Source organism: Cebus imitator, unplaced genomic scaffold, assembly GCF_001604975.1.
Source record: "Cebus imitator isolate Cc_AM_T3 unplaced genomic scaffold, Cebus_imitator-1.0 Scaffold352, whole genome shotgun sequence".
Classification (NCBI taxonomy): Eukaryota; Metazoa; Chordata; class Mammalia; order Primates; family Cebidae; genus Cebus; species Cebus imitator.
In genome coordinates this window covers 1,368,857-1,395,271 of record NW_016107667.1, presented here as the reverse complement: position 1 = coordinate 1,395,271, position 26,415 = coordinate 1,368,857, and the positions used below count along the sequence as shown (strand labels likewise).

The 26,415-nt window shown below is 39.6% G+C and overlaps 1 protein-coding gene across 11 annotated transcripts in view; it reads left to right on the top strand.

Moving 5' to 3' along the window:
• SRPK2 (SRSF protein kinase 2) overlaps window positions 1-26,415 on the top strand; it is a 277,462-nt gene that overhangs the window by 183,794 nt on the left and 67,253 nt on the right. For all 11 annotated transcript variants that reach the window (XM_017506255.2, XM_017506252.2, XM_017506253.2 and 8 more), the window contains one exon: window positions 371-525. In XM_017506255.2, the coding sequence (XP_017361744.1) occupies window positions 371-525 (155 nt within the window). The remainder of the gene's footprint in view (window positions 1-370; window positions 526-26,415) is intronic.

The window sequence follows — 26,415 nt, the reverse complement described above, 5'->3', positions numbered from 1 at the left end:
GGTGATATTTTCTAACCAGTAAGGCTGTATACCATGGAATATGCTTTCATTTCACTTAAATTTCCCAAAATTGGTAGGACTTCAGTGAAGCACTGAAATTTCATAACATTGGTATTTCTTGAAACTCTAAGTGAAAAGATAACTAAGAAATGTTTCTTAGCTAATAAGGGCAGATTTATTTTTTTTGGCCTGACCTATATGTTGAAACACTACTTGAATTCAACTAAAATGGGTGAAGTGACATTAAATGGCATTCCTTCTTAGTATGTGACAAATTTTATTTTTTCCCCCATATTAAGAAATGCTGAAATGCATCCATAATGCAAGATGTACTTCTCAGTAAATGGGAATTTTCTCTCTGCTCTTTCAGGCCGGAGCCTCAACAGAAAGCTCCTTTAGTTCCTCCTCCTCCACCGCCACCACCACCACCACCGCCTTTGCCAGACCCCACGCCCCCAGAGCCAGAGGAGGAGATCCTGGGATCAGATGACGAGGAGCAAGAGGACCCTGCGGACTACTGCAAAGGTGATGTGTCGAGCATGGCGGTGTGGGGTGTGCCTTCGCCATTAGGCTACTTAATAATTTGTTTGCGGAATGGACAAGGAGGGGAGGGGTTAGTAATGCAGATTGCTTGGTCTTCATTAAATTAGCCTCGTTGTGTCATTATCATTTTAAATTCTTAGGTCCTTGTATACAGAACAATATCAGAAAATTTAAGTGATAAGAGAGAAAATTGTAAGAGAAAATACATGCCTGTGTATATACACATTCTAGGAACTTTCAAAAGGACGTAAGTCTGTTAGAATTAAAGATAGTATACAGCAGGACAGTTGGAGGACGTAATAAACCATCTAAAAAGAGCATGGGGCCAGTGCAGTGGCTCAAGCCTGTAATCCCAGCACTTTGGGAAGTCGAGGTGGGCAGATTGCTTGAGTTCTGGAGTTTAAGACCAGCTTGGGCAACATGGTGAGACCTTGTCTCTACAAAAAGTGCAAAAAATTAGCTGAATGTGGTGGTAAGTGCCTGTAGACCCAGGTACTCGGGAGGCTGAGGTGGGAGGAAGGCTTGAGCTCAGAAGACAGAGGTTTCAGTGAGCTGAGATTGGATCGTGCCACTGCACTGCTGCCTAGGCGGCAGAACCAGATCCTCTCTCAAAAAATTAAAGTACAATAAAAAAATAATTTAAAAAAGCGTAGGGAGGAGAAAGTATACCAGGCTCCTTACGGGAGCTAATTATAACTCTTGTGCACTTATTTGACTTTCTGTTTTCTGACTGCTAAGACTAAACGAAATCCATTCCTTTCTGTGTATAGCTTTGAATTACATAGCATTCATTGTCTGTGGGAAGCAAGCAAGCACATTTGTTTACAAAGAAAGATTCTTTCCTGGCATTGTACTTGACGAAAAAGACATTCTGTGGGGTTCTGCCGTTGTGTGACATAGTGGGTTATGTTTTCAGCTATGATTTCATGGAAGACATAGACACTATTCAAGTGGAGTGTTTTTGTATTGATGCCTTGTGAAGACCAAGAGCATATAGTGAAACTCCTAAAGGGCAAGCATGTTGTGTGATGAATATTAAGAACAATATGATCTAGACACCATGCTTTATGTAGACCCAACTTTGAGAATCTAGGAGAAAGAGAAGTGAGTATTCAGCTGCTTCTTTGTTACTTAACTTACTCTTTTGGACATTAGTTTTATGGAATTTGGAACTCCTGAGCAGTTGGTGAGATTATTTGCTACAGATTTTTAAAAAAGTAAATCAGATTCAATATAGCAGTAAAATAAATGGCAGAAAATGCAGACATGTTCCGACCATAAAGCATTAATGAATTTTGGGGTCTATATATCTTAATAATTCATCATTTATCTAGTAGATACAGGTCATTTGTGTGTTGTTAAGGAACAGTGTACATTTAGTTACCTGCTAAGAGGAAGAGAAAGTTACTCTGCTGCAAAAGTGGAAGAACGAATCAGCTACTGTAACCTGATTTTTCCGCAGGTGCATGTACTTACACATAGAATCAATGTTTTCCTTAGAAAAGAGAATGTGGATCTTACTTAGCATTTGTTTGAATAGTGGTTTTGACCCCAAAGATCTATGCAGTCTAGTAAAAGAAAAGATAGAGCCTGTTTGAAAGGTGACAAGAAGGTGTTTTCCATCCTTCCTCTTACTCTGCATTTCTTGTACTGTCTTCGATTTTGCTGCTGAGGCCCAGAGCATTACGTTCATCTGTAGGAACATTCATTTTTCTTTTCTTGTTTTTTTGAGACAGAGTCTTGTTCTGTTGCCCAGGCTGGAGTGTGGTGGTGTGGTCAGAGCTCAATGCAGCCTTAACTCCTGGGCTTGAGCAATCCTCCTACCTCAGCCTCCTAAGCAGTTGGAACTGCAGGCATGTGTCACCACCCCTGGCTAATTAACATTATTATTATTATTTTTTTATAGCCACAGGGTCTGGCTAGAACCGTTCTTTTAGGAGCAATTACCTTCAGCAGGTAGGCTCTACCAAGCAGGAATAAAAATTGTCTCATCTGGATCTTAAGTATGTGGGTCAGGAGATGTAACCAATCCTCTTGCCCCGTTACTACCTCTGGGAACCAGCACAGCAGACATCCAAACCTGAAATATAGGGGTAAGAATAAAGTATTCCACAGCCAGGGCTGATTCTAGGTAACATTCACTGAACTGTAAACTTCATAGAGCATTAAAGCCAGCATCAGTGAGGCCATTAGGGATTGTAAAGTTCTCTCCTTACACCTGCCACTACCCTCCCCTCCACCCCCCACACCGAATTTGGTAAGTAACTTGTGCCTTTAATTAGCATTACATGTGACAGATGCCCTACTATGAATTTTGTGGTGTATTCCACAACAATTTGTGTAAGATTACTGACATATACATATTCAGGGAGTCCAAGGAATTGATTGGGAATGTCTGGAATAAGACCTGTGGCTTTCTCATTTTTTGTTCTCGTATAAAGAGAGAAATTCCCTCACCCTCTGCCAGGACTGGTTGAGCTAACGTTACCAATATGGTGTTTTATCACCTCTCAGTACTTTAGTACATTTTACCTACAATCAAGTACATTCTCCTATAAATCACAATACAACCATGAAGATCAGGAACGTAACGCTGATACCTCATGACCATTTAGTCCGCGGGCTCACAGGTACTGCCGATTGCCCGCTGCTGTCCATTATATGTAATGAATCTGTGGCTGATTCGTATATTTTGTTTGCTTGTTTTTGTAATTTCTTTTAATTTTGAAGAGTTCCTTAATGATTTCCTGGCTTTCAGGTCCTTGACATTTTTGAGGATTGTAGTCCACTTATTTTGTACAGTGTTTCTCAATTTGGGATACCACAGACGTGATGTTGTCTTTTTGCATTGCATCCCTTCAGATGGTATACAGGTTTGATTTATTGCATTGGAATCGATGACTTCACTTGATCAAGATTGTGTCTGCCAGATATCCCTGGCAGCTATTCTTTTCCCCTAGTAATTAATACGTATTTCATTAAGAGTTACTTTGAGACTACATATATAACCCATTCTTACATTTATTCCTGTCGCCACCCCTACCCTGGGCTGACTTTCTATCTCAGATGGACTGATTCATTCATGGATCTCCATTTTATTCAGTGGCTTATAATTAGTTACCTTCCTTATATGTTTTGATGCTTAGATTATCCCAAATTTGATTCTTAGGAGCCCCTTCATATTGCTTCTGTGTCCTTTTGAAATGCCTGTCATTGATTGTTTCTTTTCTTGTTTTGTTTTGAGATGAAGTCTCACTCTGCTGCCCAGGCTGGAGTGCAGTGGTGCGATCTTGGTTTCATTGCAACCTCCGCCTCTTGGGTTCCCGCGATTCTCATGCCTCATTCTCCTGAGTAGCTGGGAATACAGATGTATGCCACCTTGCCTGGTTAACCTTTGTACTTGCAGTAGAGATGGGGTTTTACCATGTTGGCCCAGCTGGTTTTGAACTCCTGACCTCAGTGATCCTTCTGCCTTGGTTCAAAACCTGGCTCTCTTGCATTGTAGCTTCATATTCTTGGACAAGTTCCTTTCTCTTTAGGCTTTGGTTTTTCATCTATGACATGATACATGAATCTTACTACCTAAGATTTTTATGAGGATTAAAATGAGATAAATATGTGAAGTTCATGACACAGTATCTGATAAGAGGCTCTTAAGAAATGTGAGTTTTACTCATCTTCTGTCTCTTCAATCATTCTTTTCTTGGTGTGTTCCCATCTGTACTTTCATGCTATACCCATCAGTGCTGGGCACCCAGCTCCCTGACCATGTCTCATGTTGGGTGTGTTTCCTTAACCTCTGGAGAGAGAGCTGTCAGCACTGTCTGTCTTTTTTATATATTACATCTGGTCTGTTGTCTGGGCACAAGCTGTGGCAGCAGGCTGTGCAGTTTATTCGGATTCTGCTTCCAAGCCGTGGGGATTACCAGGATCAGTCACAGGGTCAGCCTGTAAACAAACACTGTTGGGAGGTCTTGTTTAACACATGATTGTTTCACGAATTTGAGCAAAATAACCCATGTCACAGCCAAACCTCCTCTTTTGGGAAGATTTGTGTTTCATATGGGGTTTTCAGAGGCAGTAGGAGTGCCTGGTTAACATTCTTAGGCTGCACTGTAAACCCCTGAATTGGAATCCTCGGGAGTGGGTATTTAACAAATTTGTCAGGTGATTTTTCTGCATGTTGAACACCTTAAGATATGCTCCGTTCTAAGGTCTGAGTGTACCATTCTTCTAAAACTCTATAAGATACAACCACATGAAGGTATACTTGCAGTGTAAGTGGAATCATTGCTTTGAACTACCTCATGTTCCTAACTTTGTCCAGAAGCCTCAGCATATACTTGCTGCATGGACGTACTAAATGGTGACCGTAGGAACAGCACCTTGCAGTATCAGGCTGCCTGTATTCACTCGGATGTGAGTTTTGTTTCTCTCTTAAATCATTTTTAGATCAGCTGGCACCTTTGTACAGTTTTTATTTCTTGGATTATTTCTGGAGATATCAGTTCAACAGCTGTGGTCTGACTTGGTATGAAAAGACATCATTTCCTTAGTAATGCCTTCTTTCAGCCTCTAATCAAATCCTAATCAGACCCTTTCCTTTATTACCCACAGTATTGTCCCTTCCCGCCCCCTATTTTTCACAGTGTGGACTTGTACATTTATTTCGGTGTTCACGTATCCCCTCCTCTCTAGTCTGAAAGGTTCCCTTTGGTCAAGGCCCTGTATTTTGTTAACTCCACTGCATTTGAAGTATCCACAGTGTGGTGCATATTGTTCTTTGGATAAAGGCATTTTCTCTAGAGTTAGGCTGCAAGTAAGGGATACGTAGAGTGCTGATGTTGAAATGGATCTGGGAAGGCATGATGGCATGAGCTGACTGGCAAATCAGAATATAGAGCTTTGTTTCTGCCTCATGTTTTCTTAAAATCATCCATAGTGCTCCACAATTCTTATCTCTCACACACATTTGAGCAGCATACATTTCATATCTGTGAAAACTTAGAATAATATTTTCTTCAATATAGAGCATAAATATACACACTAGAAACCTGTCAGAGGAGTTCCTTCCTATATGGCTCATTCTTCCCACACTGCAACCTCCACCTCCCAGGTTCAAGCGATTCTCCTTCCTCAGCCTCTCAAGTAGCTTGGCTTACAGGAGTGTACCACCATGTCCAGCTAGTTTTTGTATTTTTAGTAGAGATAAGGTTTTATCAGGTAGCCACCATGCCCAACCTGTTTTATTTTTTAAGGGAAAAAACCAAAGTACCTTAAAGCTGCTTTAGAATTGGTATTTGTACAGTAAAAATAATAACTAAAGAAATATTTGTACAGCTAAGTATGTTGGCTGTCTTACATCAGAGGTTCTTCACTGGAGACAGTTCTGACCCCGGGAGCCCATTTTGAATGTTTGGAGATGTTTGGTTGCTGTAACTGAGGCTGCTACCGGCATCTATTGGGCAGAGCCAGGGATGCTGTTAAACATCCCCCTGGTGCATGGGACAGTTACCAATAAAAATAAATTACTCACCTCCTAATGTCAGTAGTGTCCAGATGGAAAAAGTCTGCCCTAAAAATACTTGTTTTTCTCTATGAAAATGGTGTTGCGTGGCTTAAGTATTTTATAGAAGTGTGGTCCTTACTTTCTGTTCTTTTTGATACAACGATAACCTTTCTTCATTCACAGTTCTTTTACTTAAAATCATTAATGCAGCACAGATACTTAATTCACTATGCTTTTCATTTATTAGTTGGCTTAATTTGGCTTACTTTCAAGCCTTAAAAAAAGAAACCCTACTTACCTATGTGAACAAAGCAGTAGATGCTCTTGAACCTATTACATAAGGCCTTATTACATTTCTTTTATGGAGACCAAAGAGGTTCTGACTCCTGATCTGTTGGTGCTTTAAATTGACAAGGATATTTATGATACAAGCCTTAAATAGCATGACAGGTGAATTCATGGTTTATTCATTGAGGCTTGACGATGTGCAAAGCCTTGTACTGTACTACAGGGCGCATAGAGGTAAATGAGAAACAGCCCTACTTTCTAGATTATGGCCTCATAGACTTGGCCACTAGAATATCAGCTACTTAAGGGCAGAGCCTTGACCTGTCTAGCTTCCCTGGCACCCCAGTAGAACAATCTGTGATCTGCTGAATAGTGACTGAATGAATAGACTGCTCAAATATCTTTTTCATATTTCTAAGTGTGGTTCACTAATAATAAGTAAGAAAAGGGAACATACGTGAGGGCTTAAAAGGAAGAAGGTTGTTTTTGATTAGAGGAATCTGAAAGGATTTCTTAAAAAATGGAAAGTGACTTTGTTAGAAAAGAATATTGCGATGATGTTGAGAGTATAGGGCACTTCTCAGACTGAATCTTGGAGGTAGAGCAAGGTGTGAGAAGCCGTAAGTGCTTGTGTTTTCCTAACAAATGGGGAAACTAAAAATTGGTGGTAAAAGGTTAGGCTTAAAAGTAGTTTCGGAGCATCATGTAGAGGACAGAGATGAGCGTGATAAATTTGTGATGAAGTAGCTTTAAAGCATCACTTCAAAGTATTATCAAAAATCCCCACAGAAAAATGAAAGAAGCAGAGTAGAAACAGAATCGTGGTGTTATGATCATAGTTAGCAGGCTAGGTGCGGTGGCTCACACCTGTAATCCCAGCACTTTGGGAGATTAAGGCGGATGGATCATGAGGTCAGGAGATTGAGAGCATCTGGATAACATGGTGAAACCCCATCTCTGGCATGCACCTTAGTCCCAGCTACTCAGGAGGCTGAGGCAGGAGAATCGCTTCAACCTGGGAGGCAGAGGTTACAGTGAGCCGAGATCACACCACTGCACTACAGCCTGGGCAACAGAGCCAGACTCTCTCTCAAAAATAAAATAAAATAATAAAAACAAAAACATATTTAGCAAAAGAACAATGCCAAAATGTCAGCAGTATGGGGTAAGCCTGGGGTGGTTTTTTGAAATGTACTTTAGTTGCTGCAGCACCATTTATTGAGAAGACTTCTCCCCCAGCTGTTGAATTGCCTGCCTTTGTCCATCAGTAGACAGCATGTATGGGGGTTTGTTTGTGGACTCCATCTACTCAGTCCCTCTGTTGGCCAATGCTTGCTCTAAGGGTCTGGTTACTGTAGCTTTATATAGCACGTCTTCAATGGGTAGTGTCAGTCCTCGAGCTTTCTGCTTCTCTTCCAGGATTGTTTTGTATGTATAAATTCTTAGTCAGCTTATACGTGTAAGTTTTAGATATGCCTTAATAATATTGAATCTTCCAATCCATAAACATATTTGTGTCCATTTATATAGGACTTTATTTTTCTCAGAAATGTTTTGTGATTTTTGGTGTGGAAGTCTTTCTCATATTTAAATTTTTTTTTCTGGCTTTTAAAAATGCTATTATAAATGACAGTTGTGTTTTGATGGGCTTATAGAAGTGTGATTCTTATGCACTGACCACATGGCCTGTAACTATGATGTTTGCTTATTTATTAGTGTTTGTGCATTTGTAAATTTCTCTGGGTTTTCTCTACACGCAATCATTTCATCATTTCAGTACAATTGAAGGATTTTCTTCTTCCTTTTGATTCTTTATAAATTATTATTCTTTGTTGCCTCATTCTTTTATGCATGAGGTTGAATAGAAGTGGTAAGAATAGACCCCCTTGTCTTCTTTCTAATCTTACAGTGAATGTGTAGCTTTTTTTAGATACCTTTATCACGTTGAGATAGATCGTATGTTTAAATATGAAGTTAAAACTGTAAAGTTTCTAACAGAAAGTAGGAGAATATCTTCACAACCTTGGGGATAGAGAAGGATTTCTTAGAGCACATATAAGAAATATGAACTATGAAATAAAAAGTTAATTGAATTGAATCAAAAAACCTTTTCTGATTAAAAGACATTTTTGAAAATGAAAAGACCAGCTTCAGACTGGGAGAAGCTCTTTGCAGTCCATTTATCTGACAAATAATGTGACTGGGAGGGAACTTCAAGAGTGAGGTTTCGGAAAAATGTTCTGTATATTGATTAGAGTGTACATATTTGTCAAAAAGCAGGGAATCGTACATATAAAACCTTGACTTTGATTGTATGTAAATATAATCTGAATTTTAAGAAACATGAAAAGGAGCTAGTTATATCTAGATTGTAGGATTTTGGCTTTTTTCTTTTTTATCTCTTTGTCTTGGCTTTCTTTGTTTTCTGCATTGAGCATATAATTCTTTGTAAATATAGAAGAATATGTGCTTTCACTGCTGAAAGAAATCCCAGACGAGACAAACTTAATGGAAACACATCCCATGCTCATAGGTGGGTAGAATCAATATTGTGAAATGACCATACTGCCGAAAACAATCTACTAATTCAGTGCAATTCCCATAAAAATACCACCATCATTCTTCACAGAACCAGAAAAATAAATCTTAAAATTCGCATGGAACCAAAAAAGACTGCATGGGCAAAGCAAGACTAAGCCAAAATAAATAAATAAATAAATAAATCTGAAGTTATCACATTATGTGATTTCAAACTATGCTATAAAACCGTAGTCACCAAAACAGCATGGTACTGGTATAAAAATAGGCACATAGACCAGTGGAACAGAATGGAGAACCCCAAAATAAATCCAAATACTTAGAGCCAACTGATCTTTGACAAAGCAAACAAAAACATAAAGTGGGGAAAAAGATACCCTTTTCAAGACATGGTGCTGGGATAATTGGCAAGTCACATGTAGGAGAATGAAACTGGATCCTTGTTTTTCACCTTAAAAAAAAGTCAACTCAAGATGGATCAAGGACTTAAACAGAAGATTTGATACTATAAAAGTTACAGAAGGTAACATTGGAAAAGGTAACATTGGAAAAATCCCTCTAGACATTGGCTTAGGCAAGGATTTCATGATCAAGAACCTAAAAGCATATATGATAAAAACAAAGTTAAATATCTGGGACCTAATTAAACTAAAGAGCTTTTGCACAGTAAAAGGAACAGTTAGCAGAGTAAACAGACAACCCACAGAGTGGGAGAAAATCTTCACACTCTATACACCTGACAAAGGACTGATATCCAGGAACTACAATGAACTCAAATTAGCAAGAAAAAAAAAATCCCATGATAAAGTGGGCTAAGGACATGAATAGACAATTCTCCAAAGAAGATAAATAGCCAACAAATGAAAAAAATGCTTAACATTGCTAATGATATGGGAAATGCAAATTACAACCACAGTGCGATACCACCTTGCTCCCGCAAGAATGGCCATAATCAAAAAATGATAGATGCTGGCATGGATGCCGTGAAAAGGGAACACTTCTACACTGCTGGTGGGAATGTAAACTAGTACAGCCACTATGGAAAACAGTGTGGAGACTCTGTAAAGAACTAAAAGTAGAAGTCCCACTAGTGTGTATCTGCCCAGAGGAAAAGAAGTAGTTACACAGAAAAAGATACTTGCTCTGCATGTTTATAGCAGCACAATTCCCAATATGGAATTTGGAAAAAAAAAAAAAAGCAGACTCAGAAGGGTACTTTTAAAAGTAATCAGTGGTCCAGGCATGGCGGCTAACAGCTATACTCCTAGCACTTTGGGAAGCTGAGGCAGAAGGGTCATTTGATCGCAGGAGTTCGAGACCAGTCTGGGCAACATAGTGAGACATCTCTAGTTTTTAAAAAAGTTTTTTCTAAAAAAGGATAAAAGAAACCAGTGTAGGTTTTAAAGAAGGCTGTGCTATATTTAAGGAAGCTTAATTTGAAATCTTAGATGATTGACATTAAAGAGAGAGAAGATGCAAGGAACAGACAAAAGCAGACAATGCTATGGAGGAACCGTCTTTATTATTCAACAGTCCATTGAATACAGAGGGCAGTGACCAACAAAACCCACACATGCCTAAGTCCTGGAGTAATTAGAAGAATAGTACCTTCTGGGCATCATTTATCTTAGTGTACTTTGAATTAAATGAAACTGCTTTTCTTTTCCTCCCCTTCCCATTCCTCATTGAGACTGAGCCTCTCATTCTGTTGCCTAGGCTGGAGGGCAGTGGTGCGATCATGGCTGACTGCTTGTCTCAGCCTCCCAGGCCAAGCTATCCTCCTGAGTAGCTGGGACTACGGGTCTGCACCACCATGCCTGGCTGATACTTAAATTTTTTGTAGATATAGGGTCTCACCATGTTGCCCAGGCTGGTCTTGAACTTCTGAGCTCAAGCAATTCTCACACTTCTGTCTCTCAAAGTTCTAAGGATTGTGGGCATGAGTCACCATGCCTGGCAGATTTTTAAATTGTTTGTAGAGATGGGGTCTCCTGCTGTGTCCCAGGGTGGTTGTCATTTCTTTTTTGCTTTGGATATTGTTTGGCTATGAAAAAGCTCAGAGCCAAATGTTTAGCCCACCTCTAACAAGTGAACAGTAATTTATAGGATGCATTCTGTATCCTAACCTCACTGTAGCATTATTCTATTTTATTTTTTCTCAGTTGCTTTTTCTGTGTCCCAATTTCTTTCTAATTGTTAATCTTACATTGTGATTTTATAAGCTGCCTCAATTCCTTATAGAAAAAATAGTGTAACATATGTTAAAACATCACATTGTACCCCATACATAAAATTATTTATTTTATAAAAATAAAATTTTAAACATGATAAAGTAATGTTGGCACTATGAGTAGAAACAGTGAAGTCACAGTTGGTCTGGGGTAAATGTTGATGAGTTTGACTGTTGTTGGAAATATCAAGAAGGTGGTTAGATATATGAATCGGAAGGCTCAGAAGAATCAGCAAGCAGGTGGTTTAGTAAAGAATTTAACCTTGCCCAAAGAGAGATCTGGCCTTTGTCCTTGGAGCCTTCCAGGGGCATAGAGATCTGGGTGCTTGGGGCACACCTGATAGTCTAACAGTGTGGCACATTATTGAACCTGAGGATGGTCTTTGGGATCCCCAAACTCTGGTTCATGTCAGAAGGGAAGGCAGTTGGTAGACTGTTCCTAAATCTTACACAAATATTATAGATTTGATTTGATAGGTAAAACAGATCATATAATGGTTGGTAAGTACTTTTTAAAAAAAGAGAAAAGGATGCAGAGAGGCTGTTCAGTATAACTTTGAAAAATTGAATAGAATGCAAGAGGAAAAGGAACAAGTACAAGAAATAGACATAGCAGTCAGGGAGGTAGGAGAGCAACCAAGATGTGTGTTAATTCTGACATGGAGGGGACTGAGATGGCAGCCATGGTGTTACTCTGAATGTTACTTTCCTGAACACATTCAGTTGTGTAAACCGATGTCTGTAATGTTTGAATATAGATGGGAGGTCACACTTCCAGTCATTCCAAATGTCAGTGGCTCTTGTCCTCACTTGTCAGCCCCTGCATAATCTCCCCGTTTGGATCTGGAAGTCCCCAGAGGGAGCACAGGATTTGGGCCAGAGTCCCCATGTGTGATCTCTTGTGATTCTCCTTCCTGGTCCTGGCTTGCTCCTGCTGGTGCTGCCATTACCTACTAAGAAAATGTTGTGGTGCCTGCCACAGGGCTGTCGCCACTGTATTCAGTGCCAGAGCACAGTTATGTGGCATGGGAGTGGTGAGAGACCAGTTCAGATGCCTGCAACAGCCCCATGCCATCACACCACAGCGTGCCCACTGTCCCTATAGCTAGTGGCCTCACCCCTGATCGCTGGAGCCCAGTTTAATCTTTAAAAAATTTGTAAAAAGAGTTATAAAAGAACTTTTGGCCAAAAAAGGCTAAAGCCCATGCCATCATCAGACTCCTCAGATTCTTCTTTATTGTCCCTTTTCTTTTCCTCTTCCTTTCCTTTTTCCCCTTCCCTTTCCTCTTTCCTCTTCTTTCCTCTCCTCTCCTCTTTCCTCTTCTTTCCTCTCCTCTCCTCTTTCCTTTCTTTCCTTTTCCTTTTTCGTCTGGCTCTGTCAGTCACTGCAACCTCTGCCTCCCAGGTTCAAGTGATTCCCGTGCCTCAACCTCCTGAGCAGCTGGGATTATAGGCATGTGCCAGCACACCCAACTAATTTTTGTATTTTTGGTAGAGACCCAGTTTTACCATTTTGGCCAGGCTGTTCTAGAACTACTGGCCTCAAGTGATCTGCCCATCTCAGCCTCCCAAAGTTCTGGGATTACAGGTGTGAGCCACTGCGCCCAGCCGTGATTCTTTTTTTCTTTGCTTCCACTTTCTTCTCCTCAGCTGGAACAGCTGTGGACAGGGTAGTACCCTGTTGATGCAGCACCAGCTGCTGGAGCGGGTCCACCAATCCCTACGTTACAGATGAGTCTCTCGATGTCAACATTGGCCAGGGCCTTTGCCAACAAACCAGGTGGAAAAGGTTCAACATTTATACCACCTATTTTAATTAGGGCCTTGATCTTATCCTCTGTGATGATCAACTCATCATCCTGCAGAATGAGAGTAGAGTAGTTGGAGGTGAACCCTGGGGGCCGTGGTGCCGGCTAGTGCTGGGGCTGGTGGTGGTGGACGCAGTGCAAGTTGCTGGATGAAGTGAAGGCCTCTTCTCACTGCGGCCATAGCTTTCTCAGAAGGACTGAGCCCCTTGGTAGCAGCTGAGGAAAGGACTAGAGTCTGGGTTTAGAAAGTGTTGACAATTAATGTGGTGGCTTCTTCTTAGTTCATTCTCTTTCCCTTTCTCCTTCCACCCGCTTTAGGCTCACTGTAGCATAAAGGTTTTTTTCCTTTTATACTCCCAGCTAAAAGCTGGAACACTCTTGCAAGTAATTTTGTTAGTTGGGGCTGTCCACCAGTTCTCTTTAAGGGCATAGGATTGTTGGATTCTTTTTTTTTTTTTTTTGAGACAAAGTCTCCATCTGTTACCCAGGCTGGAGTGCAATGGCGCGATCTCGGCTCACCGCAACCTCCGCCTCCTGGGTTCAGGCAATTCTCCTGCCTCAGCCTCCTGAGTAGCTGGGATTACAGGCACGCACCACCATGCCCAGCTAATGTTTTTTTGTATTTTTAGTAGAGACGGGGTTTCACCATGTTGACCAGGATGGTCTCGATCTCTTGACCTCGTGATCCACCCGCCTCGGCCTCCCAAAGTGCTGGGATTACAGGCTTGAGCCACCGCGCCCGGCTAGGATTGTTGGATTCTTATTTGGGATCTAAAGTAGTATTCTAAAAACATTTACAAACAGAACCTGTTATGAGTAATATATTTTCTCTTTATTTCCCATTTGGTGCTAATTTAAAAATGGACTGTATTCTTAGAGTTCTTTATTCAGATTTGTCTCCTTAGCACTGATGCTCTGGATTCAGTGGAATTGTTACAATTTCCCTCTCTTGGTTGGGAATCCTGTTTTAACTAGCAGTTGAAAAGAGTGAAATGAAGTAATGAAGTTCCAGATTTTGTTGGAGATTTTTTTTGTCTGGTTTATGTTGACTAGGAAGCAGTAATTGAAAATGTGCTATTTTTTCCCTCATACATTTTTAAAAATTGAGTTATAATTTTCAAGCATAACATTCTCTGCTTTAAAGGGTACAAACAATTGCATGGTTTTCAGTATATTCACAGAATTTTGCAATTCACCACTTTCAAATTCCAGAACATTCTCCTCACTCTCCATAGAAATGACTGTCCATTCTGTCCATTAGCAGTCAGGCCCTATTCTCCTTACCCTTACAACCCTTAGCAATCACTAAGCTATTTTTTTGTCTCTATGAATTTGTCTTTTCTGGACATTTCATATAAACGAACACAAACACTTTTTGTGTTTGGCTTCTTTTACTTATAATGTTTTAAAGATTCATTCTTGTTATACCATGTATCTGTTCATTAATTTCATGCTTAATGATATTTTATTTTCTGGATGTATAACAGCAATTCGTATATATTTGGGTTGTTTTCACTTTTTGGCTATTATGAATATGCTGCTGTGAACATTTGTGTGTGAATTAAAGTGGACATTTGTTTTCATTTCTTCTGGGTAGGTATCTAGGAGTGGAAGTGCTGGGTCATATGCTAAATCCATGTTTAACTACTTCAGGAACTGTCAGATTATTTCCCCAGATGGCTGTGTCACTGTATATTCCCACCAGCAATTTCCTCACCTTTGTCCCTTTTATATTTATTTTTCTTGTGACTTACTTGCTTCTGTAATTCTATTATAATGAATTAGTTTTATATATTTATTTTTTAACCTTTTATTGATCCTGATGGTGGCCTCTTCAGCTCTGCTTACTATACTACATATACTCACCATGAGCCTTTAAATCTTGAGTGTCTCATCGGACACCTATACCAAAATCTTTCCCTTTGACGATAGTAATTTTGCCTGTGTTGGTAACACACTAAGATGGTCATGTTCTTTCCAAGACTAAATCGTCTGAGACATGAAAAAAGACTTTTCAAGACAGAAGGATTTAATGATAGCTTTCAGTTTAAGCTAAATTTGTTTTAGGAAGATAAAAGCTGACAGGAACAGTGAACTACTTGCGAGGCTTTCTCTAGAGTCCTGTGGGTTGGGGCCAGTTATGAGTCAGGCAGATGTCAAGGTGAGGCTATATTAGCAGAGCATAGCAGATTATTTGGTGAAATTTAGCAATGAAATCATTGTAGCTTCTAGGGAGTAGAGTTAGATTTGGGCAAGAAAAAGTATTTATTTTAGTGTGACGTATCTGAGCATATTTCTAGGCAGAAGAGATAAAGTTTGAGTAGAGGTTGAAAGACCAGCAACAAAGGAATTAAATAAGTGATTTTTGGAGCTAGTTGATTAGCCTTTTAAAAAGAGCGAGGGCACATCTTTCCTGCAGAACAGAGGGAGGAGGTTTTGCATAGCTGTTGTGATGAGCAGAATAAAGACTGTGGTGGTTATTGTTGTATAAAAATTATCCCCAGACTTGGCAGCCATAAACCACTTTTTAATTTTGTTGATGATTTTATATGAGAAGAATTTAGAAAAGAGAAAGCTGGGATGGCTTGCCCAGTGCCTTGTGGTATTTGAGGCCTCAGCTGAGACATCTCAAGGACCTGAGGTGGCTTCATGGCTGGGGACTAGAACTAACTGAAAGCTCACATCTGGCCCCTGGGCTAGAAAGATAAACAACTAGGACAGCTGAGTGGAGCACCTGCCCTTGTCCTTTACATATGGCTTGGCTTTCTCACAGCATGGGGGCCTCAGAGCTGTCAGACTTCCTACCTGGCAACTCACAGTTCCCAAAGCTACTATGTACCTTCCAGAGTGGAAACTGTCTCTTTATGATCTAGCGTCAGAAGTCACACAGTGTCATCCACTACGTTCTTTTAGTTAGAACCACATCAGAAGCTCATTCAGATTCATTAGAAGGGATTTAGAGTCCATTTCTTGATAGTAGAACATCAGCATAGAAGGGATAATAGAAGAGCAGGTAGTTGGGGAGATACTGTTTCGGCCTTTGTTGGAGAACAGAGCTCTGCAGAATACAGCAACAAGAGTCAGTAAGCCAGCCATAGAGAATCTAAGGATGTTGTTTGCAGTCACATGGGTGAAGCTGGAGGCCATTATTTTAAGTGAAACATGTCAGAAACCAAAAATCAACTACTACAAGTTCTTATTTATAAATGGGAACCAAACATTGGGCACACATGGACTTAAAGATGAAAACAGTAGACACTGAGGTCTCTAACAGGCATGAAGTTGGGAGGGTGGTGAGGCTTGATCAACTACCTATTGGGTATAATGGTCACTGTTTGGGTGATGGGTATACCAGAAGCCCAAACTCCCCACCATTGTATAATACATATACATAACAAACAGGCACATGTACTCCCTGAATCTAAAATAAAATTTAAAAAATACAAGAACCCTATAAATAAGGGCACTGTTACTGTCAAACGATACAGCATTCATAGAAATAGAGATTTGTGTAGTTTGAAAATACTTTATATAAATCAAGATGAAACTTTTATTTTGCAGATGTTAAACCTAAAGTTAAATGATAAAAACAAATTTATCCTAGAGCCGAGCACATTCTAGGGAAATAAAATCAGTAAAAAGATGATACAGACTCCCAAATATATGTAGTTATGGTAATATGTAGGTACAGTAAACTAGCCCCTTTTTCTAGGACATAAATTTATCTAATTCTCTTTTTGTCTGGTATGGATTACAAGCTTTCTAAGCATAGAATCTACTAAGTATGTCTAAATTGATACTTTGGGTGCCTAACAAAGGAATATATACAAGTTGGTGCACGAGTTAGACTTTTTGATGGTGATTAAACTGGAAAGCGTGAATGATTCTTGGATCATAAAACTAGGTGGGGCTTTTGAATGAGGCTCAAAAATCATTTTTGTTTTCTACGTGGAGACCATGATTACTTAATTCTTTTTGTAGTCATTTGTAAGATGTTTTTTCTTTCTCATTTTTTTAGAATAATTAAGAATTTTATTAGAGTAATTTAGAATTGAGATTATTTACAGTATGTTATGTTCCCACCCCCCCCCCTTTTTTTTTTTAACAAGAGAATGTAACATAGGCCTGGGAACATGTCTTCAGTTATATGAGTCACACACAAATATGTGCTGTGATACACCCTTGTACTCCATGAAGAGCAGGAGCCTGAAAATAACAATAGGCCTTACCCTTAGGATGGAACTTATTTTTTAGTTATATTTTGAGGTTGGAATGTGGGTAATTAGGCCTTTCAGTTTTAAACAGCCAGAGAGTTGTTTTCTGAGTTATTTTAATTGTTAAATTTTTAGTTACTAAGCCTTTTTTATTTTTTTTTTTAAATTATCAAACAAGGCCGGGCGCGGTGGCTCACTCCTGTAATCCCAGCACTTTGGGAGGCCGAGGCGGGCGGATCACAAGGTCAAGAGATGGAGACCATCGTGGCCAACATGGTGAAACCCTGTCTCTACTAAAATACAAAAATTAGCTGGGCGTGGTGGCACACACCTGTAGTCCCAGCTACTGGGGAGGCTGAGGCAGGAGAATTGCTTGAGCCCAGGAGGTGGAGGTTGCAGTAAGCCAAGATTGTGCCACTCCAACCCAACCAGAAGCAAAGAAAAAGAACAAAACCTTTTTTAAAAAAAAAAAAAAAAAAAAAAAAAAATCAAACAAATCTTAAAAAAAAAAAAAAAAAAAAAAAAAAATCAAACAAATCTTTTTTCTTTTTATTTTTTCTTTTAAAAGAAATCTCATTTCTTAAGTGGATTCTGATTTCTGAATTCCACTTTAACTCAGTTAACACTTTATCATTCTAAGATTAGTTGTGTTTCTTCAGTTCATAATTCAGTATATTGTACCTTTATTTATCTGAAACAGTTAAGAACCGATAAACTAGCCCAAAGTTTTTGAATAGATGAAAACAATGTCCAGGTTAATGTACTAAAGCTCATGTTCTTTGTTCTGGAGAAAAGCCTTTTGAATTTTTTAATGCTCTCAAATAATGTCTGCTCTTTTGCCCATAAAACAAGGAGAAGGTTAAGAACAAGAAAGAATTAGAAATAATATATAAAAACTATCATAAAGTGCTAATAAACATTGCAGCCTACATGTAGTGCGAAAATTCTTAGGTGGAGAGACCACATGACTTACTAGGGGAAAACCAGCTTGTTAACTGAGTATTTTTGCAGGAAAACATTAGGCCAGAAGACACTAGAGAAGTGCATTTAACATACACAAGTAAAGAAAATGTGAGTCAAGAATTTTACATCCAGCCAAACTGACCTTCATTTATAAAAGTCTCATACAAACTGTTATATACATTTAAGCGCTGAGGGAATATTGTTCTTTTGAACACTCAAGAGAATTTGCAAAAAAAAAAAAGAAAAAAGAAAAAAGCCTCTAGCAACCCAAATGAAGGAAGAGGCCTATTATATAGATAAACAGACTGATTTCATAAAACTACAAAATAAATCAAACCTGTAGCATTCCTCTGGATCACTTAACTTATAGAGTACTATTAAGTGTGTTAACTAGACAGTTAAATGGACTTAAGAGATCGTGTATTTGGTTTCCATAGACTATTTTTCAATTTATGGGTAAATTTTATAACAACAAATTTTGAAGCAGTAGTTTGGATTCTTCTGTCAACATATCCTGAAGAGATAAATAGCTGTGTCTGGTGTTATGCATGTAAGAAATAAAGGAAAAATGTTAGTAATAGACTAAGTGTGGTGGCTCATGCCTGTAATCCCAGCACTTTGGGGGGCTGAGGTGGGTCAGGAATTCTAGACTAGCCTGACCAACATGTTGAAACCCCATCTCTACTTAAAATACCATAATAATAATAATAATAACAACAACAACAATAATAATAAAATATAAATAAAAAATAATAAAAAAATAATTCGGCAGGCCTGGTGGCACATGCCGGTACTCTCAGCTACTCAGGAGGCTGAGACAGGAGAATCTCTTGGACTCGGGAAGTGGAGATTGTAGTGAGCCTGGATTGTGCCACTACATTCCAGCCTCCACGACAGAGAAAATTTTTTTTAAAAAAGTTGGTAATAGTGTCCATTAATTCTTTTTAGTTACAGACTCTGAGACTTACAGGATATCAGTATACTTTACATTCAGTGAAGTTGAACACTTAGTGTATTTGTGTGCATGAGAAAAAAAGCTTGTTACCCAAATTACAGAGTCAAGTAAATCTCTAGACATAGCCTCTTAAAAACGGCCACACTGGGCGTGGTGGTTCATACCTGTAATCCTAGCACTTCGGGAGGCCAAGGTGGGCAGATCATTTGAGGTCAGGAGTTCAAGACCAGCATAACCAAGATGGTGAAACCCATCTCTACTAAAAACACAAGAAAACTAGCCAGGTGTGGTGGCACATTCCTGTAGTTCCAACTACTTGGGAGGCTGAGGCAGGAGAATGGATTAAACTTAGGAGGCATAGGTTGCAGCGAGCTGAGATCATGCCAGTGCACTCCAGCCTAGGTGACAGAGTGAGACTTCATCTCAAAAATAAAAAAAAAATTAAATAAACCAGCCCCTAGCCATTTATGATCTGATGTTAACCACTGTGCAATTTTAGGATTTCTACTGATCCCCAAGTGCATTTAAAATTGTGTTCTATAGCACTCTTGGTATTGAGATGTGGTTGTGGAGTGTTCTAGACTCTACAGTGTAGACTAGGATTTTAGTTATTGGCTTGTACAATAATGTGACATTCATTTCCATTGTGGCTTCTTATCTTCTTGAGGGTCTTTTAAGAAAATTTTTGATGCATCTACAAACTTATAGCACTAAAATGACAAGATTATTCATCATAAAAATAGAAGAGGTCCTTATTTGCATTTATATAATTTTCTTTGTCTAGAATTTGATTCCTGCTTTGTAAATGTATGGAGCTATTAGTGAATTTCACTTCTTAAATGTTGGTGGATACCATGATAGCTTGGCTCATTAGGATCTTATAAAAATTATCACAGCTCAATCTTTCTTACTGGTTTGCCTGGAGTACTCACATTCTAATTTTACTTTGTAATAGTTTCATATGATACTACTTGGGATACATTCAGATTATTAGTTCACTTTCCCTCCTTCTGGTCATAAGCGGTAAAGGGAAACCTAGTGTATACTTTGTTAATTCCTTACAAATAACAAAGTCAAAATTTGCCAGGTGTGGTGGTTCACACCTGTAATCCCAGCAGTTTGGGAGGCCAAGGTGGGTGGATTGCTTGAGGCCAGGAGTTTGAGACCAGCCTGGCCAACATGACCAAACCCCATCTTTATTTAAAAAAAAAAAAGCCACAAAAATTAGCCAGGTGTGTTGGCGCACATCTGTAATTACAGCTACTTGGGAGGCTGAGACACAAGAATTGTTATCAGTGCACTCCAGCCTGGGCAGCAGGGTGAGACTACATCTCAAAAACAAAAAAAAGTGGGGGCGGGGGAGAAGCATAAAGTCAAAACTTTTGCACAAATCTCAAGGCTCTTCAAAGCCTGATCCTAGTGTACCATTCTTGTTTTCTTTCTTAGCATCAAACGTGTTTATTTCACCTTAAATTGCTGTGATTGTCCTCATGCTATGCTTTTTTATGTTAGGGCTGTCCTTTTTGTGTGTGTGTGTGTGACAGAGTCTTTGTCTGATTGCCCGGGCTGGTGTGCAGTGGTGCAATCTCGGCTCACCCCAACCTCCACCTCCTGGGTTCAAGCAATTCTTCTGCCACAGCCTACTGAGTAGCTGGGATTACAGGCGCCCACCACCATGCCAGGCTAATTGTTTTGTGTTTTTAGTAGACAGGGTTTCACCATGCTGGCCAGGCCAGTCTTGAATTCCTGACCTCAGGTGATCCTCCCACCTTGGCCTCCCAAAGTGCTGTGATTATAGGCATGAGCCTCCGTGCCTGGCTGCCTTCGGTTGAATTTTAGCCTACATTTGGGTTTTGTGTTTATTTAAACTTTTATCTTAGATTCAGGGCACATGTGCATGTTTGTTACATAGGTAAATGGTGTGTCACAGGAGTTTGGTGTATGGATTATTTCATCACCCAGGTAATGAGCATAGTACTCTATAGATATTTTTTGTAATTCTGTCCATTTTCCCACCCTCCATCCTCAAGTAGGCCCCAGTGTCTGTTGTTTCCCTCTTTGTGTTCTTGTGTTCTCTTTGTTTAGTTCTCACTTATAAATGAGAACATGTGGTATTTGATTTCTGCTTCTGTGTTAGTTTGCTAAGAGTAATGGTCTCCAGCTCCATCCATTTTCCTGCAAAGTACATGATCTCGTTCTTTTTTATCGCTGCATGGTATTCCATGATGTATGCGTACCACAGTTTCTTTATCCATCTACTGTTAATGGGCATTTAGGTTGCTTCTTTGCCTTTGTCATTGGGAATAGTGCTGCAGTGAACATACACGTGTGCATGTGTCTTTACAGTAGAACAATTTATATTCCTTTAGGTGTATACACAGTAAGGAATTGCTGGGTTGAATGGTAATTCTGTTTAAAGTTCCTTGAGGAACTGCCGCACTGATTTCCGCAATGGCTGAACTAATTTACACCCCCACCTGCAGAGTATAAGCATTCCGTTTTCTCCACAACTTTGAAAACATCTGTTATTTTTTGACTTTGTAATAGCCATTCTGAGTGGTGTGAGATGGTAGTTCATCATGGTTTTGATTTGCATTTCTCTAATGATTAGTGATGTTGAGCAGGTTTTCACATGCTTGTTGGCTGCATGTATGTCTTCTTTAGAAAAATGTTTATGTCCTTTGCACACTCTTTAAAAATGTTGTTTCTTGTTTGTGTATATGTTTACATTCTGTGTATACAGATTCTAGATATTATACTTTGGTCAGATGATTTGTTTGTAAATATATCTGCCATTCTGTAGGTCATTTACTTTGTTGATAGTTGATTTTGCTGATCATGAAGTTCTTTAATTAGGTTCCATTTGTCGATTTTTGGTTTTGCCGCAATTGCTTTTGGCATTTTCATAATGAAATCTTTGCCTGCTGCTATGTCCAGGATGGTATTTCCTAGGTTATCTTCCATGGTTTTTTTGTTTTTTGTTGTTTTTTTTTAAAGACAAAGTCTCCCTCTGTCACCCAGGTTGGAGTGCATTGGCATGATTTCAGCTCACTACAACCTTTATCTCCCGGGTTCAAGTGATTCTCCTGCCTCAGCCTCCTGAGTAGCTGGGATTATAGGCAGGCACCACCATGCGACGCTAATTTTTGTATTTTTTAAAATAAAGACGGAATTTCACCATGTTGGCCAGACTAGTCTCGAGCTTCTGACCTCAAGTGATCTGTCTGTCTCCCAAACTGTTGTGCTTACAGGTGTGAGCCACCACGCCCGGCCTTTCCACTGTTTTTGTAGTTTTAGGTTGTACGTTTAAGTCTCCATCCATCTTGAATAGATTTTTATGTATGTTGTAAGAAAGGGGTCTGGTTTTAATCTTCTGCATATGGCTAACTAGTAATACAGCAACATTTATTGAATAGGAAGTCCTTTTCCCATTGCTTGTTTTTGTCAGCTTTGTCAAAGTTCAGATGGTTGTAAGTGTGTGGCATTATTTTTGGGCTCTTTATTCTGTTCCATTGGTCTATGTGTCTGTTTTTGTACCAGTACCATGCTGTTTTGGTTACTGTTGCCTTTTAGTATACTTTGACGTCTGGTAACATGATTCTTCTAGTTTTGTTATTTTTGCTTAGGGTTACCTTGGCTATTCTTCAGGTGTTTTTGGTTCCTATGGATTTTAAGATAGCTTTTTTCTGAGTCTGAAGAATGCCATTTATAGGTTGATAGGACCAGGATTGATTCTATAAATTGTTTTGGACAGTATAGCTGTTTTAACAGTACTGATTTTTCCTATCTGTGAGCATGGACTGTTTTTCCGTTTGCATCATCTCTGATTTCTTTGAGAGTGTTTTATAATTTTTGTTATAGAGATCTTTCACTTCCCTGGTTAGCTGTACATTTTATTCTTTTTATGGCAGTTGTATATGGGATTGTGTTCCTAATTTGACTATCTGTTTGGACGTTGTTGCTATATAGGAATGCTACTGATTTTTGTACATTGATTTTTGTATCCTGAAATTTTGCTGAAGTTCTCAGATCAAGGAGCTTTTGGGCAGAAAACATGGGGTTTTGTAGTTAACGAATCATGTTGCCTGGGAACCTGGATAGTTTGTCTTTCTTCCTATATGGATGCTTTAGATTACTTTCTTCTGCCTGATTGCTCTGGCCAGGACTTGCAGGACTATGTTAAATAGGAGCGGTGAGAAAGGGCATTCTTATTCAGATTTTCAAGGGGAATGCTTTTGGCTTTTGCCCTTTGCCCATTCAGTATGATGTTGTCTGTGGGTCTGTCATAGATGTCTCTTATTATTTTGAACTATGTTCATTCAATGCCTACTTTACTAAGGGTTTTTAACATGAGGGGATGTTGAATTTTATGGAAAGCCTATAGTGTGCATCTATTGCAATACTCGTGGTTTTGGTTTTAGTTCTGTTTATGTGATGAATTACATTTATTAATTTGCATATGTTGAGCCAACCTTGCATCCCAGGGATCAAGCCTTCGTGATCATGGTAGATTAGCTTTTTGATATGCTGCTGTATTTGGTTTGCTAGTCGTTTGTTGAGGATTTTTGTATCGGTGTTTGTCAAGGGTATTGGCCTGAAGTTTCCATTTCTTGTTTTGTCTCTGCCAGGTTTTAGTATTAGTATGAGGTTAGCCTCATTGAATGAATTTGAGAGGAGTTCTTCCCCTCCAACGTTTTGGAAGGTTTCAGTAGGAAGAGTAGTAGTTCTTTATACGTCTGGTAGCATTACGCTGTGAATCCATCTGGTCCTGGAGTTTTTCTGGCTGTTACGCTTTTTATTGCTGATTCAGTTTTGGAACTCATTATTGGTCTGTGGAGTTATTCAGTTTCTTTCTTTTTCATCTTGAAAGGTTGTGTGTTTCCATCTAGAGTTTGTAGTTTGTGTGCATAGAGGTGTTCGTATCAATCTCTGAAAGTTTTTTTGTTTTTGTGCTTCTGTGGGTTCAGCGGTGTTGGTTTTTCTTTTTGAGACTGGGTTTTGCTCTGTCACCCAGCATCCTGGCATTATAGTAGCTTGATCACAGCTCACTGCAGCCTCAGCCTCCTGGGTGCAAGCAATCCTCCTGCTCCAGCCCCCTAGGTAGCTGTCACTACAGTCGTGCTCTACCATGCTTGGCTAATTTTTTTTTTTTTTTTTTTTAAAGAGGTTGTTTTGCCCTGTTGTTCAGGCTGGTTTTGAACTCCTGGGTTCAAGCAGTCCTCCCACCCCAGCCTCCCAAAGGACTGGGATTACAGGCATAAGTCACTGTACCCAGCCCACTTTGTCTTTTTGAGATGGAGTCTTGCTCTGTTATCCAGACTGAAATGCAGTGGTGTGGCACCATCTCAGCTTATTGCAACTTCTGTGTCCTAGGTTCAGGCGATTCTCATGCCCCAGACTTCTGAGTAGCTGAGATTACAGACCAGCATGCCCGGCTAGTTTTTGTATTTTTAGTGGAGATGGGGTTGGCCCTGTTGGTCAGACTGGTCTTGAACTCCTGACCTCAGGTGGTTTGCCTACCTTGGCCTCCCAAAGAGCTGGAATTACAGGCATGAGCCACTGTGCCTGGCCTTGCTTTGTCATTTCTTAATTATATATTTGGATTTTCTCTCTCTTTTTAAAAAAAATTTGTCTAACCAGCAGTTTATCTTTATTCATTTTTTTTTTTTTTCTTTCTCAAAGGATCATTCCTTGGATTTGCTGATCTTTTGTATGGTTTTCCCATCTCCGTTTCTTCAGTTTAGCCCTGATTTTGGTTATTCCTGTCTTTCAGCTTTAGTATTTGTTTGCTGAGTTTCTCTAAGCTGTGAAGTTAGGTTGTTAATTTGAGATCCAACTTTTTGATGTGGGCTTGGAGTGCTATAAACTTTCCTCTTAACACTGCCTTAGCTGTGTCCCAGAGATTCTGTTATGTTGTATCTTTGTTCTCATTAGTTTCAAATAATTTATTGATTTCTACCTCAATTTTATTACTGACCCAAAAGTCATTCAGAAGTGGGTTGTTTAATTTTCATGTAATTGTATAGTTTTGAGCGATTTTCTTAGTAATGATTTTTGTTTCTATTGTGCAGTGGTCTGAGAGTATGGCTTGTAAAATACAGGGGTTTTTTTTGAGTTTTCTGAAGATTGTGTGGTCAGTTTTTGTTTTGTTTTGTTTGTTGGTTTTTTTGAGAGAGAGTCCTACTCTGTCACCAGGCTGGAGTGCAGTGGCGCGATCTTGGCTCACTGCGACCTTCGCCTCCCAGGTTCAAGTTATTGTTCTGCCTCAGCCTCCTTAGTAGCTGGGACTATAGCTAAGTGCTACCACGCCCAGCTAATTTTTGTACTTTTAGTAGAGACAGGGTTTCACCATGTTGACCAGGATGGTCTTACTCTCTTGACCTATGATCCATGCACCTTGGGCTCCCAGAGTGCTGGTATTAAAGGCGTGTGCCACCGTGCCAGGCCAGGATTGTGTGGTCAGTTCTAAAGTATGTGCCATGTGATGATGAGAAGAATTTTATATCTGGTTTACAAAAATTAGCTGGGCATGATGGCACACGCCTGTAATCCCAGCTACTGGAGAGGCCAAGGCATGAGAATCACTTGAACGTTGGAAGTGGAGGTTGCAGTGAGTTGAGATCACACCACTGCCTCCAACCAGGATAACGTGGAGGCAGGCCTAGCTGGATGCTGTGCACACAGCGGGTTTGAGTGAGGAATTCCTAGCTTAGGAAATGCCAAACTTTTGTAAGCAAAGGTTGAGCAACCAAACCAAACCTGCTCAACCTGGGGGAGATAGTCACTGTCCTGGAGAGCAAACCATCCTGATTTCTATTTTCTAACGTTATTCACTGTAGGAACCTTTGAAAGATATACTGGAACAAAGGGCATCAGTCAATGCCTCCGTCCAGAAAATAGGCAGAAATATGAGAGATCCATAGAGCATTGTCCTCCAACAAAATTTCTTTCATGAGTCTCTGTAGAAGGATAATCACAAGTAGTCAGTGTCTTTGACTTTACTACAGTAAGTGCAAAATTACCACACATAACGTTTTGGTGCTATTTGCATGTCAGCTATATTATCTATTTCTGTGTAGGAAATTACTCTAAATCTTACCCACTTACATATTTTTTATTTTAAAAATTTCTGAAGGTCAGGAACTGGGGATTGCAAGCAAGCTGTCAGCTAGGGCTGCAGTCATCTGAAGTTTTGCTGGCCTGCAAGATCTGTTTCCTCACTCCGTCAGTCGTAGCTTTCACTTCCTCACTGCTGTTTGCCCGAGGCTTCGGTTCCTTGCCATGTTTACCTTTTAGGGCTGTTAATCACATGGTGGCTACTTTACCAGGGAGAGACTTCTCCCGCAGCCCATGAGAGTTTGGGTGGT